Genomic DNA, 18,131 nt, shown 5'->3' with positions numbered 1-18,131 from the left:
AAAAAATAACGAAGCACATAGCAAAAAGAAAACATTGCTGCTCTGCATATTCCTTTGGTCAGTTTTGAGGATTCAGGTGCAGGACATCTGAGCAGGAAATACAAAACTCAGCACTAAATTATAAGACCATGAAATGAGATAAATATGATCCAAAATTCAGCCAAGTCACTGAATGCAAAACATTTTCGAGCCTCAGTTGCATTTTTCTAAAATTAAGAAATAGCTTTTGAAGAATTTATTTGTTGGCTTTGCAGAATTTGTTCATTTTTGTTTGGCAGCTGCCACTTCCCCATCTCCATTATTTATGTTAGCTTTTGTGAGATGAGAGAAAGCAGGTTGATTTTTCATGTTCAAGCTAAGAATTTCAAAGCCAACTTTGGCAACCTTACAAACATCTGAGTAAAAGAAAAGAAACTGAAATTGGGAACCCTGCATATGTAGCTGAGCCCTATGGTACCTAAGCTTGCACAGACATCAGAACAAACATTTCCAGCAGATCGATGCTGCATTGTACATTCGGTTTAGCCCAGCAACTTGCACATAAATTTGATACCCAAAATTCCGTTTTCCACCTGCCCAAACATTAATTGCAAGTGTAAGTGAAAAATCATATAAGACATCTGGGCTATGAGCAAGGAAGCCAAATGGAAAGAATCATCAAAAACTTGAACATCAAAAATATTTTTGTATTTAAATATAACACAAACGTTAATCAATTTCAGTAAAAACTCATCAAGCACCTTTCAATATAATCCTTACACCCATGAGAAAACTGCATCTTTCATATAGCTTTTCTCCCAACAGAGGCCAGCTCCTCTTGTATTCCATTGCCAAATTTCTACGATTGATGCATCTAACGTGGTAGTTTCACTGGCGTGTGAGGCATATAATGCAGACTGGTTCCAGCAAACAATTTATGAACCACCATGTTCTAGCAATATTGAAAAAGACACAAAAGACTGTGTCTGTCATTAACTTACGACAATGTCAATTTATATTAGGTATTGCACCGTGTTCGCATTCGTACTTACGCTGGCATCTGCCACCATTGGTTGGATCACCGTAGTATCCTTGCATGCAGGCTTCACATCGTCTTCCAACAGTGAGGTTCTTGCATTGTTCACAGATGCTGCCATTGATGCAAGTACTATGGCCATTGCACTGACATGCTACAAAAGAATATAGGGAACATTAAGAGGGACTGTTTACACTCTGAGCAATTCCAGTTTATTAATACTTTGCTTTGCACGAAACACAATTCTAATATCCAGGCTTATAAGAGATCATTATGTAAAAACAAGGAACTGCAGAAGCTAGTTTACAACAAAAAAGGCACAAAGTACTGGAGTAACTCAGCGGGTCAGGCAGCATCCCTGGAGAACAAATACAGGTGACCTTTCAGATCGGGACCCTGAAGAAGTGTCAGGATTCTGAAAAAGGATCCCGACTCAAAATGGACAATTCATTAGTTCAGTTTGTGGGTGTTAAATTTAGGATTTAGTGGCTACAAATCTGAAACAAGGATGGTGACAATTTAGAGAGTTTCCCCTAACACATCATCAATCATAAACTCTGCAATAAAATGTAATATATCAACACCAAAATGATCAAAATTCACAGTGGGCTACAGCATAAAATCAACAGATAAACTCTTCAAAATGAACAGGCTATCGCAGACTTGGTGGACTGCACTTGCGGCAAGACAGGAAGTAAATTGCAGAACAGTCAAAGGAGAGTCAGTGAATGTTGTTTGCTTAGATTTTCAGAAAGCCTTAGATAAGGTGCCGCATGTGAGACTGTTAAAGAAGATGAGAGCCCATGGTATCAAAGGGAAGACACCAGCATGGATAGCAGGTTGGCTGGATGGCAGAAGACAAAGAGTGACAATAAGGGGGGCCTTTTCTGGTTGGCTGTCAGTGACAAGCAGATTTCCGCAGGGGTCGCTGCTGGGCCGCTGCTCTTCAAGTTGTATATCAATGATTTGGATGAGGTGAATGAAGGTTTTGCGGCCAGGTTTGCAGATGAGACGAAAATAGGTGGATGAGCAGGTAGTGTAGGGAAAGCAGGGACTCTGCAGAAGGACTTGGACAGGTTGGGAGAGTGGGCAGAGAAGTGGCAGATGTAATACAGCATCGCAAAGTGCGGAGTCATGCATTTTGGAAGTAGGCATAGACTAATTTATAAGTGGGGAGAAAATCCAGAAATTAGAGGTGCATAAGGGCTTGGGAGTGCTGGTGCAGGATCCCAAAAAGTTAATTTGCAAGTCAAATCAGTAGTAAGGAAGGCATATACCATGTTAGCATTTTTTTTCGAGAGGACTAGAATACAAAAATATGGTTGTAATGCTGAGGTTTTATAAGGCGCTGGCCAGGCCACATTTGGCGTATTGTGGGGTTGGACAGGCTAGATGCAGGAAGATTATTCCAGATGTTGGGGAAGTCCAGAACTCGGGGTCACAGTTTAAGGATAAGAGGGAAGTCTTTTAGGACCGAGATGAGAAAATCATTTTTTACACAGAGAGTGGTCAATCTGTGGAATTCTCTGCCTCAGAAGGTAGTTGAGGCCAGTTCATTGGCTATATTTAAGAGGGAGTTAGATGTGGCCCTTGTGGCTAAAGGGATCAGGGGGTATGGAGAGAAGGCAGGGATGGGATACTGAGTTGGATGATCAGCCATGATCATATCGAATGCTCACATAGGTGCAGGCCCGAAGGGCCGAATGGCCTACTCCTGCACCCATTTTCTATGTTTCTATGTTTCTATGTGAGCAATTTTGGGCCCCATATCTGAGGAAGGATATGCTGGCGTTGGAGGGGGTCCAGGGGAGGTTTACGAGAATGAAAGTCAGGAGAATGGGATTGAGGGGGTGAGTTAGATCAGACACGATTGAATGGCTGGGTAGACTTGTTTGGCCGATGGTCCAATTCTGCTACGATCATTTATGAACTTTATGATGAAAGTAATGAACCACATGGAAGCTCCTGCACTGAAAGAACATTACATTGAGGAATCTACTTAGTTCTTCCAGATGCCATTAACAGGCTATCAAACTTCCACATAAAACTAACTTGTGCCTCCTCTGCTATTGCCATAACAATACAAAAGATGATGGACAACTTTGGTTAAAAACAATTAATTCCAGCTATTAAAGCTGCATGATGGCTTTAGGTCAAAGCCATCATGCATCTCTCAATTAAAGCTATGGTATATTTTAAATACAACACACCAAAGGAGATGCAGTTAAATTCTAAATTGCTGGCAACAGAATGTTATTATTAGGAAAGTCCCAACGAAAGTTCACAAGGAAATTATTTATATATTCAACAATATATAGCCATGCAACCCATTGTTTTTAATTTGCAAATATATAATTCAGCATTATTTTATTAAAGTATTATGCAGTAGTTCTGTCCTATCTAGCAAATTAAAATGCAACTTTCATCACAATGTACACATAAACATGTGTTAAAAGACCTTTTTCAAGATACCACAGGGTATTCTGTTTTGCTAAATTTCTACCTGTAACAAGGCCTTATTCCCACGACAAAAGAAAAATCTCAAATAATCAATAGGCACGATAGTAACAATGTTCCCTTTACATCTAGTGACAACCTAATTGAATGGGGGGGTTTCAGAATCTCACAGATATCACCTTTTGTCTTCATACACGACTACAGCAGTCAGTGTGAAGAGAAAATTAACCAAAGTGCAGAATAAAGTGTTACTAAATTACAGTTGCAGCTGCAAAGAAAGAAAGAAAAAGATTACAAGGGCCCAAAAAAGGTTGGATTGGGAGATCAGGATGACACCCTTGGTCTGTTCAGTAGTCAGATGATAGTGGGGAAGAAGCTGTTTCTGAATCTGGTGGCACATGACTTTTGCCCGAAAGAAGACGAGGGAATGACCGTAAGAGTCATTTCTTAATGGTCCTTGATTCATGAAATTTATCGCTGAATACACACATTTTTGTCAGTTTGCTCTTCCTACAACTATATTCAATTACAATAATATCATAACCCCGTGTGCTAATCAATGTTCTCAGTTCATCTACCTTACTCGTCAGACTCATTCCATCTTCTAACTTCGTCACAGTGATTTAGTGAAATATAAGTAGCCCCATTAGATAAATGGAAATAAAAGACAACTTAACTTAACAAATGGAAATGTTAAAAGTGCCAGTACCTTTTTAATTTAAAAGTAATTAAAAATCACCTGGCTCTGATTACCAATGCTTGTTGATCTCAAATCTCTGCCAACACCATTCCATAACCAGCTATTATGAAATTTACAGTTGCCCTAGGGTTATGACCTGTCCAGTCTTTTCGGGGTAGGGACTCCTGTAGATCCCTTCGATAGTGGGGAAGCCAGTACCAGTGAAGGACTGCAAAACCTTTTGAGATTTAAATGCATGAACAGTTTACAGATGAAACAGATCATGTAATTGCACTGTTGGGCCAAGATGATTACAGGAACACAGAAGGCACTAGACTTGAATATACACATCAATGTGCAAAGTGAATTGTTCTTTCCGATGTTGTATTCGCTGCGACAGTTCCATAATTATTTGGAGGTGTGAAATGTTTTTCACATCCAAGCACAAAACTTTATTTCCTAAATATTGAAGTGATTTCAATACAAAGGGCATCATTAGGAATTCATGTCTGCACTACAAATTGACATTAAAACTATTTTCTTGTATTTTTCTGCCAATCTCCCAGTGTCTTCAGTACATTAAATATTTGCATGTTTCATTTGTTTACAAATGCATCAAAATATTGTGCTTGATGCCATTTTAAAATGTACACTCCTTTCAACAATGACATATTACACAAATAGGTCTCCTTAATCTTCTAACTTTCTTTGAATATTAATATAGATAAACAGACAATGGAAATCATATTCCATTAAATCACCTCCTCTATAATGTTGAACAGTTCTATTTGATTTTTCTCTGCTATGATGAAAGTTTCTCAATTATCTCACCATCACAATTGGAACCTTTAACGTATTTTACGCAAGGTTCCAATCTCTTCAATCGAATGGTTAAAATTGATCATGGAAACTGCAAGTGAGTCTATTCAGATTCTTATCAGATTTATATTCTCCTTATTTTCCAAATAATCTTTCTCTATGCACTGACAATCTTGCATGTCCCCCTATAATATTTCCAACGTGTAGTCTTCCTTTAAACATTCCACTTATTATTTCTCTCTCTGTTCCTCTGAGCTTTCAACTGTTTGGAAGCAATTTATATTTTCACTTCTTTTAAATCACCCAAATGTGGCAGCCAACATTTATCTACAGTGAACTGCATTTGCCACCTATCAATGAAATCCCTTGAAGTTTTTCTCCTGCTATCTTTTACTATCTCCCTCACAGCTTGCCGGTGTGATAGCATTAGCCAACATTGATATTGCTCCCTGTGTGCTAATCCAGGGTATATTCAGTACAGACATTCCAACAGATTTCTTCAGCACAGCATCAGGTGTAACCTCAATAGCTAAACAGTAATTGAACTATATCTCTTCAAGAACCATTTTATCCTAAACAATAATTTTAATGTCATGGGTCTTAATTTTCTGAACATGCCATTTGAGTGATGCACTATGGAATATATTTTATTATGAAATTGACAATTACTTATTCGTGTGAACAAGACCATTAAACCTATTTCCATCAAGCTGCTAGATTTTCTTCAATGTTTGTCAGAGATATATTCCACTGTTACATTATACAATTCTTTGTGGAACAAAGATTAAAACATGTCATAAACTGAGCCAGATAAAAATGTAGTAAGAATACCAACCAAAATTTCAACTCAACATCACTCCCAATAAACAATTTTCATTCCTCTTGGAGGAAATTGAGAACTGAAAGTTATTAGTTTCTGCATCTAACTTGTTTTTTTTTAAACGTAGTGTACTGAATCGGGATTAGTCACAATATTAGAGTTGAATCATCATGCCCATTGCTCACTGTTGATTTCAAGGATTACTACAAACCACTTTCAGCAGATATCCTGGTCTCAACAAGCATTCCCTCAATGGAGATCTATGTGTAGTTACACGGCTCTTATCCTTTCCCACTCAACATGCCCTCTCCCCAGATACTTTCCCATGCAACTGCAGAAGATGCAACACCTAACCCTACACCTCCTCCATCACCACCATCCAGTGCGCTCAGCAGCCCTTCAAGGTGAGTCAGAGGTTCAAATGCATCTCTTCAAACCTCATCGACTGCAATCAGTGCTACTGATGAGGCCTCCTTTACATCAGTGAGACCAAGCATAAACTTGGTGACCATTGTGCCAAACATTGTGTTCCGTCCGTCAAGGCTGGCTGGATCACTCATTATTAACAATTTTAACTTTCCTTCCCATATTGACCTTTCTGTCCTTGCCAGAAGGGCTCCATTGCCAGAAGGAGGCCTCATGCAAATGAGAGGAAACAGCACCTCATATTCTGTTTGGATACCTTACAACCCAATGGTATGAATACTGAATGATCCAATTTCAAGTAATACCCTCTAACCCTTCACTCTTTCCTGTACATCCATCGTGCACATCCATTTATCTCACTCTCCCACTCCCCCATCACCCTGCTCCTTTTCTTTTCTTCATACACCCATCTCCATCCCCAAGATCCCAATTTCCCTTTTATCCTCCTTCTCTCCCCATCCCCCTGAACCCTTCCTCTTATATCTCTCCCTCTGTCTTTACATTTCACTCCTCTCCTTATTTGGCTTTTTTTTTTAAACTCATTTTCTCCTCTAGCTTTTAGCAATTACTCCACCCACCCACTTAGCAAACCCTCACCTCTACCCAACTGTTATTTGCCAGGCTTTTTCCTGCCCCCACCTCTCTTTTCCAACTTTCTGCCCTCCCTATCTATAATGAAGGGTCCCGGCACAAAACGTCTGCAGTCCATTCCCTACACAGATGCTGCCTGACCCACTGAGTTCCTCCAACATATTGCGCCTAAAACTAATATCCAGTTCATTCCCCTAAGTGGTGATTATCATCTCTTAAATAAATGGCCACCGTCTGGTAAAAACTGAAGATGTCCACTGAAACAAAGATTTTGATTAAAATATTCTCGTGCCCTCATGGCCCATATTTTGAGATTATGCTGACAATTTTAAAGCTCATTAGCACAGAAAAATACCAAGTGACAAATCAACATCGTCCATCAGTTTTAAAACAGCAGCCACAAACTCAGTGATCACAACTTTGACTTGATTAAAGAATATTCTTGTAATGGGCAATTATTTCAAAATGAATTATGTTTTTCATCTCTAGAATACTGAAAATAATACAAGCCATGGTCAGCTTATTTTTTAAATCACTGAACACCTATTCTCAGTGCAAACTTGACATTTGCATTTCCTCTATGCCATAAAGAATGTCACAAATAAACAAGGGTGCATATCCTAAAGTCTATAGAAACAATCCTAAAATCTGCATTTGGGACCAATTTTGACACGACAAAATATGGAAAACATTGCAATGTTAAAACAAATGTAATGGCATATGCCCCAAATCATCTAATTCAAAGAATCACTTTGCTTCAATTAAATTAAGGTACTAACTTGTCAACATCATAATGGTCCATTAAAGAATTACAGGTAGTATTCTCATTAATTTGGGCTCTGTTGTGCATTGGTTGCATAAGAAATTGGATGAACCTCAAAAGACACGTTTTTAATTCACGTGTCGATGAATGGCCCATGCATTAACAAAATGGCCCATGCATTAACAAAAGACACTTACATTAAAACACTAAACCAATGAATAAGATGTGCTTGTCTAGCATTACCACAAGCTAAACTAATTATTAAAATACACAAATTAATTAACTGCTCTAATACTGAAGCTTTAATTAAAACACAAATTGGTGAAGCAATTCAGCAGGTCAGGCAGTATCTCTGGAGGACATGGATAGGTGACATTTTGCTTCGGGACCATTTTTCAGACTATGTGTTTTACTCAAAAGAGTAAAACTCCACTACTTTGTGTTTCAGCAGTTCTGCAGTTCCTTGTATCTCCACTGTAGTCCTAATTATACTTGGGTATAATTTAAAGCAACATAGTAAAAAAGTGCTTCACAATATGCATACCTGGGCACTGAATAAAAGCCCATTCATTGCTTTTGTCTTTTGGACAAAGAGCTGTATCGAGTGTCATTTCCTGGGTATTCTTCCCTGCAGATTTCATTGGTCCTCTTGAAGAGCCCTCGAGACATTGCCCCCTTCCCGTGTTAGTGGGATCATTGCACCAGCCACAACCTGGGTGCTCTAAGCACTGTTCACATGTACGAAGTCCAGAACAATTTTGAGCTGCGCAAGCAAAAAAGAGAAAATTGGAATACTTTGAATTTCAAATCATTAATTCACAGACACAGCATGCCATAATTTGCACTCAAATTTAAAGTTCAAATGAATCCTCCATCAACATCAAGTTAGCATGCTTGCAAAATATCGTTTTCCTTTCCAGTATGTATTTTGTACATTTTTGGACATTATGCAATATTGGTTCTGTATTAACAACATCTATGGTCTCAGAATATTCATTTCCTTGATCATTCTGCAATAGATCTCAGGATTCACAGTACAGCTAGAACATGTTTACGACATCCTGATATACATGCAATTAAATTAATTTCCAATTTGATTTATTCTCAAGAATGGGAAACCAATTGTACTTCCTCCCAATTTATTCTCAGCCGTGTACATATTGAAACAGTAATATTTTAGAACGCCACCTTTAATAATGCATCTATGGAGAGAAGGAATAGGCGACGTTTCTTGTCGAGATCACCAGTCACCATTAGCATACATTTTTTGATGAAAAGCATGCTGACAAATCACTCAAAACAATAAAACAAAATGTGGTCATATTTAGAGAAAAAGAGTGGTCAGTGATTCATTTGTGAGGAAAACATGTCATATAAAGTAACTGCATCTACCAGTGAAAACAGCACAATACTCTAGTGAATCGTGGAAGAATTCCAGTAATATAGGTACATTATTAGACAACATTACTATCCTACTTGGAGAAATTCGCAATATTTACTTGATGGAAATTGGGATTGTAATTCACTGCCTTAATTCAAACAATATATTTAAGTGAACTATTCACAATTGCTTGGTTTGCTTTGGCAGTGCAGCTTATTTGCAATATAATAAAATTTAAATGCTGAAAATTGCTGGAAAATTTTATCAGATCAGACAGCAACTGTGGGAAAATTTCACGTTGAAGATCTTTGACCTGAAACACTAACTCTGCTTTTCTAACCATAATCTACCGGGTTTTCCCTTTTTTTTTTACTGTTTTCGTTTCAGCAATGCTCATCTGGTCAAGGCACTTTTACCACTTTATTATATGAAATACTCTGAGTTATTACTAATCATTAAATACTTGGATTTTTTGGTGCTTTGAACTTTTAAAAATCCTTAAGGATGATGCAATCTTCTTACTTAGCAAAATCTTACTGCAATATCAGCAGATTACACATTGCTCGAGGCTAGTTTATGAGAACCAGTGTCATTACAAGGTGAGCTAATATATTTGCTTTGTCATTAAAATTAGAATTTGCTTGACTGGGGCATTACTTTGCAAAGCTACAAGTTAAATATTCTCCTTTCAGCTCCAATTAGGAGAGAGAGGAGGTGTTTATTTGGCAGATGTAACAAACTGCAGATGCAGGTTTACATGAAAAGAAACAGAGTGCTGGAGTAACTCAGCCAGCAGTTAAGGATTTGTATGCTTAGTTAAGCTCTTGTGATTGCACAGGCAATTTCAAAATACAAAGTTTATTGCAATCTCAAAACATTTCCAATTCAAACATAAATTCACAAATTGTGTATTAGACACCTTTCACTCCAGAGTTCCAAGTTTTTTTTAGTTCATAATATCAGGAGCCCCAGCAGTTTCTATCTGCATGCAAAATTTGTATATTGCAAACCAATGTAATACAAGTTAGATTTTGAGGCTTATGGGAAGGGGAGTCGATATGATTAGCAACATGGAGGTCTCGTAGGCCTCATTGGACTGAGCATAAGTGTTCAGCAAGTCGGCAAGTCTCTATTTGGTCTCGCCAATGTACAGACATCCTCTTGCAATGTCTTACATGATAAACTGACTATTAATTTCACACAAATTCTTGTTAAATAGGTTTTCGTTCCGCATATAATAATTTTCCTTTTTCATCTGTACTTTAGGCCACGTCTTCCAAAATCAGCAGGGAGTTACTTGATAGGCATTCAAATGGAAGCCCAACATTTCCTCGTAGTTGACCAAATTATCTTAATTTCCAAATATATCTACATTTTCTAACATTCAATCCAGAACCAAAAATGAGTACATGCCTAATACCTAATTCTGTTTCTCAATCAACCTGCCTCTTCCAAATCTATCTTATAATTCAGCAACCATCAACCTTGTAGTAAGATAAATATATTTGGATACCCAAAACAAGTGTTCAAAATGGTTTGGTGTAGTATAGTTTAGAGATACAGTGCAGAAACAGGCCCTTTGGCCCATCGAGTCCACATCGACCAGCGATCCCTGCACATTAACACTATCTTACACACACTAGCAACAGTTTTACATTTATACCAAGCCAATTAACCTCCAAACCCGTACATCTTTGGAATGTGGGAGGAAATCGAAGATCTCGGGGAAAAAAACCAATGCAGGTCACTGGGAGCATGTACAAACTTCATACAAACAACCTTAGTCGGGATCGAACTCGGGCCTCTGGTGCTGTAAGGTAGCAGTTCTACTGCTGCGCCACTGTGCTGCCCAAGTGGCGCAATCAGTTATGACAAATTTATTTCTAAATTGTCGTTGCACAAAATAATGTATGACAAGGTATTTTTTTGGACGTTCGAGATTACATGTCATGTGGTCATAATGAAGAGCATTTTAAGCTCAAGGGGTAAACAGGAAATCTGGATGAATAGAAATCCACAATATAAAGCTATTTTCAGTCACATCAATGTGTCAAAATGTGAAAAGGCAGCAACGTTCCCTGTCACTACATTGCTTATTATAGTAATTGCCTTTTCACGAGGAAAAAGGGCTTTCAACATTAATGTTTTCATAAATTCTTTCCAATGTGAAGGTTTTCAGATGAACTTCAAAGTCATCTGATGCCTCAGATATGAAATCAGGTTATTATTGTGGCTTATTTGCTTTGATGTCAATGACTTAAAACAGTGTTTTAACACAGCCACAATTTGGAAGCAAGTGGTTTTCTATCAGTTCATCCTGAGATGTTTTTCTGTGCTTTCCAGTTAATAATACATTAATTTACAGAACATTTATAGCTAATAAAAGCTATGAACTCTTTAAAACAAATTACAACGATAATGCAACATAAAATTAATTGAAAAGATAAACAATCTTCTCAGACACGAGCCAGATTTGTTTTTAAACAATCTGAATTGGATTGCCAAAGCAAACTGCAATTACAAGAATAACCTCAGAGCAGAGCACAACCGGCAAATTTTCTTTGGCCATACAAAGTCATGCTTTTATCAGCATAAATTATTGAAGTATGTCAAGTGCAGGATCTTCACTTCTGTTTCATCCTGTGTTAAAATTAACATATGACCTGAAACTACACTAAATAATAATTCAAAAATTATGCTTTGCTTCCTGATGATTTCTTCATAATCTCTCCTTCCCCCTTTTGTCTCACGTTTTCCTCCAAGTGCTATCCAGCATTTTCAGGAATTTCACCTTTTAATCCATGTTCCCCTTTCTCAAAAGTACTTCTGATTTGAAACTGTTGTTATTATAGTGCTTTAATTTAAATCCCTGTTTATCATTAACAAACATTTCTTCACAAATTTAACGTATTCCTGCTTCCCTTTGATTAAAATTATGAGCATTAAAGAGAGTCAACATATTCTAACTATCAAGGAGGGATTGCAATGAGAACTACCATAACACTTGCAGGAATGTCAAGACTGTAAGAGGTTACATTTGGTAGGTCTAAAGACAAATAATAATACAGGGGCAGGGGCAAAGATATCAAATAGTGTAGGCACTTCATATACTTAGCAGTGCAAGAGGCTGTAGTCTACCAAGGAGCCAGGAAGATGTGGCAGGAGGCAAAGTGCCAAGATTGGAAATAACAGATTTGAAATGTCAACATTTTGTGGTGTCCTGGTGGGTGCATTCAGGAAATAGCTTATGCAAATTCTGAATTATATTATATTCCTGTAAATAACCAGAAAAAAGATGAAAAAACATTAGCCACGTGCTATACCCTTGGACGCTGGAACTATTTGCCCCAGAGCAAAGAGGCACAAAAGCATTTTTGTATAAGCTATTAATTTGAAAAATAAATTTCTGGACAATGCTTTGCTAGAAACCCACTTTCAATGTGCCATTCACATATCACTATGGCACACAATTTCTTGCTCATCTATCTATATATCTATATTAGTTATCTCTCGTTTTAGTTATCTCTTTAGTTAGAGAGATAACTAAAACTCTCATCTTGTTATCTAGGGGGTTGCATTGTGCCTCTACTTGCGAAGAAACGGTACACGACGGAGCTACAAATTTTCACCCACCTTATTCACCATTGTGCTGTAATGAAACAAGGTTTGTTCAGGTTAATGGTATATTTTAAAAGTTGTTAACGTTTAAAAAAAACTAACATAAAACAGCGCCCCCCCCACCCGCACATGTGCAGTTGGGGAGAGTTCCCGTGCGAGTATTTACTGGCATCGCAAAGGGCACCCAATGGGTCATCAGTGGTGCCTGCGTAGTTGGGGTCTTCCCAGAATTCAGGTCACCATCTTTTTTTCACGACGGCGATACGGGTAAGATTACTTCCATTTTAATTTCTGCCGCCCCAAGCCCGCCGGGATCCGCTGCCTTGGCACTGAGGCTGGGGCTGCGTCTGCTGGTGGCGGAGGCCAGCTTCGGGGGTGGAAATAAGCCAGGCAGGGAGAGGCCGTGCCGACGATCCGGGGCCTGGACGCTGAGGCTGCTCTGAAGCCGACGGCTGCTGCTGCTCCGGGAGCGGGGGGAGGTCGCACCGAATAGAGGGAGAGGAGGGAGGAGAGTGGGAGGTAGGGAGTGTAGAATAAGGGAGAGGAGGGCAATGGGGGAGGTGATGAAGGATAGTGGGGGGGGGGGGGGGGGATGTGAGGAGTGGGTGAAGTGGGGGATAGAGGGATAGGAAGGGGGTAGGGAGGGGAGAGGAGTTATGGAGGGAGGGAGAGTGTGATTGAGGGTAGAGGAAAGGAGAGGGAGGGCGATGTGAGGGAGGGATTGGGGGAGAGCAGGAGGAGAGGGGAAAGAAGAGGGAGGGTGAAGAGGTGGGGAGGGAGTGCTGGGGGATGAGGGGAAATGAGCCGTGCCTGCGCAGTTGAGGGCTATGTGTGAGTGGTGGAATATTGCATTGGGGGAATGGGTTGCATTAGGGGAACGGGTGAGTGGTGGAATATTGCATTGAGGAACGGGTTGCTTTGGGGGACCAGGCCTCCAGTGTGACAGGGACCCAACGGGTCCCACTTAGTCTAGTATTCCATAAAAAAGCATCAGGTTCCATATTCAAACCTTGCCTTATAAAAACTTGAAAAATCACAAAAGGGCTTCAATTTTGTTTTAGTTTGCTTGTGTATAATGCAGTACGACTAAAGCACAGATGGTTCAGATCTCGTTATGCAATCCAGCCAATAGTTTCTATTATTTCAGAGTATATATAGATCAATCAATGGCAATGCAGCCAGCAAACTAGTGAAAGTATGATTTCAAAACCAACATTTTAGAACATCTCGGATGTGAAGATTTATACGTGGATTAAAGAGGGAAGTGGAAATAAAGTCAAATTTTAAAATACATTTAAATCTCCCCAGAAATTTTAAATATCTGAACACCAATGTAAGAGTATATATATATTTTAGTTTTTATACGAGTCACAAAGTTGTTAGCAAGAAAGATAGAAATCTGTTTTAAATCAGCTTGCAACTTCTTGCAACAGAATGTACGATTCTCAAAGGGTTTTCTTTTTAGAAACAGTGAGACTGGTTCATAATTAAGTGAAGTTATTTTTCATTCACTGGTTTCTGAAGGTTATGGTAGAGAAAGTCTTAAGACAATGCACCCTGTGGAGAAGCAAGGAATCACTGACAGCATCTTCTGCATTGAGCCACACGTACCTCAGAAGTTACTGTCAGAATTCTTTTCATTATAACAGTGGATGCCGATAGATCCTGTGTTATTTGGTGAAATTTTAAATCACTTGCACTGTATTATGAAATGTCACCAACATGTTGGCTCCTCACTTCAAGCACTTCTGAATGCCCATCTCACACAACTACTCAACCATCTAAAAAAATATATTCATGTGTGCATTTCCAGTACAAGCTAATGAAGGGCTCATACGAGTAGCAACCCAGGGCTATGTGACTCCATTGAGAAGTTTTAGTTTAGTTTAGAGATACAGCATGGAAACAGGCCCTTCGGCCCATCGAATCCACGTCGACCAGCGATCCCCTTACACTTACCCTGTGTTACACACTCTAGGGTCAATTTATATTTATACCAAGCCAATTAACCTACAAACCAGTTTGTCTTTGGAGTGTGGGAGGAAACCAGAGATCCTGGAGAAAACACACGCAAGTCATGGGGAGAACGTACAAACTCCATATAGACAGCACCCATAATCAGGATCAAACCTGGGTGTGTGGCAACAACACTACTGCTGCACCATCAAGAAGATTGGGGCCATCTGAGTTATCACAAACATAGGTTAATTTAGAGGAATGTAAATTATCAAATACTTACAAAGACAATTTGTAGTCTGCCACTCCATGCATTGTCCATATGGGAAAGAGATGACGTAAGTATTGGAATCCACACAACGGCGAGCACTGCTGCACCACATGCATTCCACACCCTGGCTGGTACAATTTGAACATGTTGCTCTGAGGGAGCAGGGAGTCTTGCATGATCTAGCACTTTGATTTGGACTCACTAGAAAACAAAAAGCATCTCAGAATTTGACAAACAATAATTCACTGCAATTTAACATGAAAATGACAATTTATTGCACCGTGCACCATTCGGCTCCATTCCATGTCACTATTATTTTGTTCAATAATCAATTTATACGTAACCATTAGCATAAGAAGAGTGGGCAATTCTATTCCATTGGCCCATAAATGTATTTTTAAGTGGGAGTTTGAACAGCTTTTGTGATTCCATTAATAATAAAATGTTATCGTATTATATCGGTTAACCTAACACTGGATGGGATAATTTAGTAATATAGTTGGTCAGTTTGAATTACCATTATAGTTAAACCAATTGTAAAAATGTTGCATCTATTGGAAATGAAACAATTCTGCACACCATGAAGCATTTGCAATTACAAATACTATGCCTGCTACAAGAGGATTTATCCAATAGAACAACAACAAAAAATAAAAAGGAGCACCACTGGTCTATTGAAATTTAACATTTGTTTTATTTTGTATCTTATGTCCATGTCCAATTGTAATCCAGTCTGACAGAGCAGTATATCTACTCTGATGATGCCAAGCAATGCCACAAGTCTCCAGCATGGTAACAGTGACAGGCATTATTAATCCAGTGCTGTGCTGGAGAAGTGCAGGGAAATTGTCATTGCGATTCAGTCCATTTGCTACTTGTTGGACAGCCAGTTCATTGCTAACCTCTTCCACAGAGGAAGGAACAGAATGAGCATGGGATCAATTATCACCAATATTTGCACAGTGCGAGATGGCTGTTACAAGACTAGATTTGCCAGGAAAGCACCAGTGGATTTAGAAATTAATATTCTCCAGACTCCTGACCGGGAACGCTCGCTATGTCACAGCTGCTAATATTTTAAGTGCTGGCACAGAGGTGGGGGAAGATGTGAGTAATTGGCTGTCAGAACCTCATTGGTATGAATGGAAAGATAGCATGTCTTCCTCTGCAATAGCCTGGCTTTTGTGAAATGGGTAGTGTTCTTTACTCAGCACCTACTATAACAGCAAAATAGCATTATGTTTGAAACAATCATTCAGTCCAAGAGCAAGCATGTTTTCAATTATTCCACGCTTCTGAGCTAACCATTCCAGATCAGCCTAGGGCTAATGAGGTGTCCAGTTTGAAGGTGTGAATGAATCTGATCTGGGACATTGAACGCTGTCAAGTTCTTTACTGGAAAGTGTCTATTATTTCAAGGTGTTAACAGCCAGTGATTATGTTGTTGGTTTAACTTTGTGCTGGTGGATCCAATTCTATCAAACTTCCATTTCTGCTTCTCTTTCCTGTTCTGAAAATATTTGGCAATCAGCTTCTGGAAAATAGGAATAACTTTCCCTATGTTTTCTGATGAGAGAATACATGTCAAAAGATATATGTTTCCTTTGGGAGGTCAAAAAGGTCTGTATTTACAGATAGGCAACGTTTTCGGCCCGAGACGTTGCCTATTTCCTTCGCTCCATAGATATTGCCGCACCCGCTGAGTTTTTCCAGCACTTTTGTCTACCTTTGATTTTCCAGCATCTGCAGTTCCTTCTTAAACAAAGTATTACAGATACATTGCCATGTCTTTGAATCATAAACATTTACCATGTAGGTATTGCCTATTTAGTTCATCACATCCATGTCACTCAAACATAATTATTTCCACCTCCCAGTTCTTGGTCTGTCGGCTTGTGGGTGTAGTTAATCCCACATGCTCATCCCAGCTACATTTTTAATGTGGCAAGGCTTTCTCTCTCCACCATATTCTCATGGAATGGGTTCGAGTTCCCCACTGGGTGAAAAATAAATCTTTCATCTTACAGCACTGAACCTTCAGCCAATTAACGAAAATCTACATCATCTAGTTTTTGACCTCTTAGCGAAGCTAACAGATCCTTCCTGTTAACTTTGGCAAGCTATCAATTTTGTACACCATAATTATTTTTTTTCCTACATTTTTCATCATCTTCTGTCCCAAATCGAGAATAAAACTAGTTTTATCACTCGTCACAACTACAATTCTAACACAGCATTCTCCTTCTCTTCAAAAATGTCAGGAAAAATACATTTGTATTTGCAAAGCTTCTTTCACAACATCACAATACCTTAAATTGAAATAGACCTAATTTTGTGTAGTTGGTATTATAATGTACTAAAGTCTGAAGAAGGTTCTCAACCCAAACGTCACCCATTCCTTCTCTCCAGATGCCAGCATTTTGTGTCTTCCTTCGATTTAAACCAGCATCCGCAATTCTTCCCTACACATAATGTACCCAATGCTTTTTTGCATGTCAAATTTACATACGTAGGATTGCCATGCTTTTTATCAATATGTACTGTATATATGGTGACACCACTCACCGAGAATACTTTTATTAATGAAAATATGTTTAGGTTACCCCAATTGTAAAATTAGTCATTTACACTTTTCCTTGAAAACAAGAACTGCATTATACCCAACATTGATGTTTCATACTTGTACTTAATTCCATATTGCTTTTTTAAGAGGTTGAAACCTTGGCAATTCAAAATTCAGCTAGATGTCATTTGAAGAAGTTAATGAGCCTGAATGGATAAAATAGCCTATCCTCATCATTGGCTTTTCTGTTCTGAAAAAAAAAAAATATCGCTCTACCCCATAACAACATATCATTTTGATTGTTACATTACAGTCCAGAGAAAAAAAATAATATCTTCAGATTGCACAGCCAATATATTTGTTGACAACACACCTATTGTGCACTGATGGGCAAAATAATTACTGAGTACTAATGGATAATCAGACCAGAACACAACATTTTGCATTTTAAATATTATTTCGTAGCAGATTGTTTCATTTTAACAGTGATGTTTAATACACTGCTTCGCCACGTTCTTTTTCTTAATTATCTTTAAATTCTTTTTAACAATGTTGTCGGTATAACTAGCAAATTAGTGTAGAATTAGGGATGGAACACTGCTATTGAAAAACGAGCATGTATTTCAAAGAAATGCTTCATGCTTCTTTCAATCAAGTGCAAGACTGCCCCCTAGTGCCATGGATTTAAAAGTTGATCAAAAATTGTTGAAAAGCCTGTGACGTATCTGACTCATTGTGTTAGGATTTTGTTTAAAAATCCAATCTTTGAAGA

The 18,131-nt window shown here is 38.6% G+C and overlaps 1 protein-coding gene across 2 annotated transcripts in view; it reads right to left on the bottom strand.

The window, feature by feature from the left end:
- The window catches only part of atrnl1b (attractin-like 1b), a 704,553-nt gene that overhangs the window by 489,338 nt on the left and 197,084 nt on the right, over positions 1-18,131 (bottom strand). For both annotated transcript variants that reach the window (XM_055646916.1, XM_055646915.1), the window contains exons 17-19: positions 14,809-14,997; positions 8,115-8,333; positions 1,032-1,169 (exon numbers count right to left, since the gene is read on the bottom strand). In XM_055646916.1, coding sequence (XP_055502891.1) covers positions 1,032-1,169; positions 8,115-8,333; positions 14,809-14,997 — 546 coding nt within the window. The remainder of the gene's footprint in view (positions 1-1,031; positions 1,170-8,114; positions 8,334-14,808; positions 14,998-18,131) is intronic.

This window comes from Leucoraja erinacea, chromosome 15 (genome assembly GCF_028641065.1).
Source record: "Leucoraja erinacea ecotype New England chromosome 15, Leri_hhj_1, whole genome shotgun sequence".
Lineage (NCBI taxonomy): Eukaryota > Metazoa > Chordata > Chondrichthyes > Rajiformes > Rajidae > Leucoraja > Leucoraja erinaceus.
The sequence above is the reverse complement of the archived record's forward strand: the minus strand, read 5'-3'. Positions and strand labels throughout refer to the sequence as shown.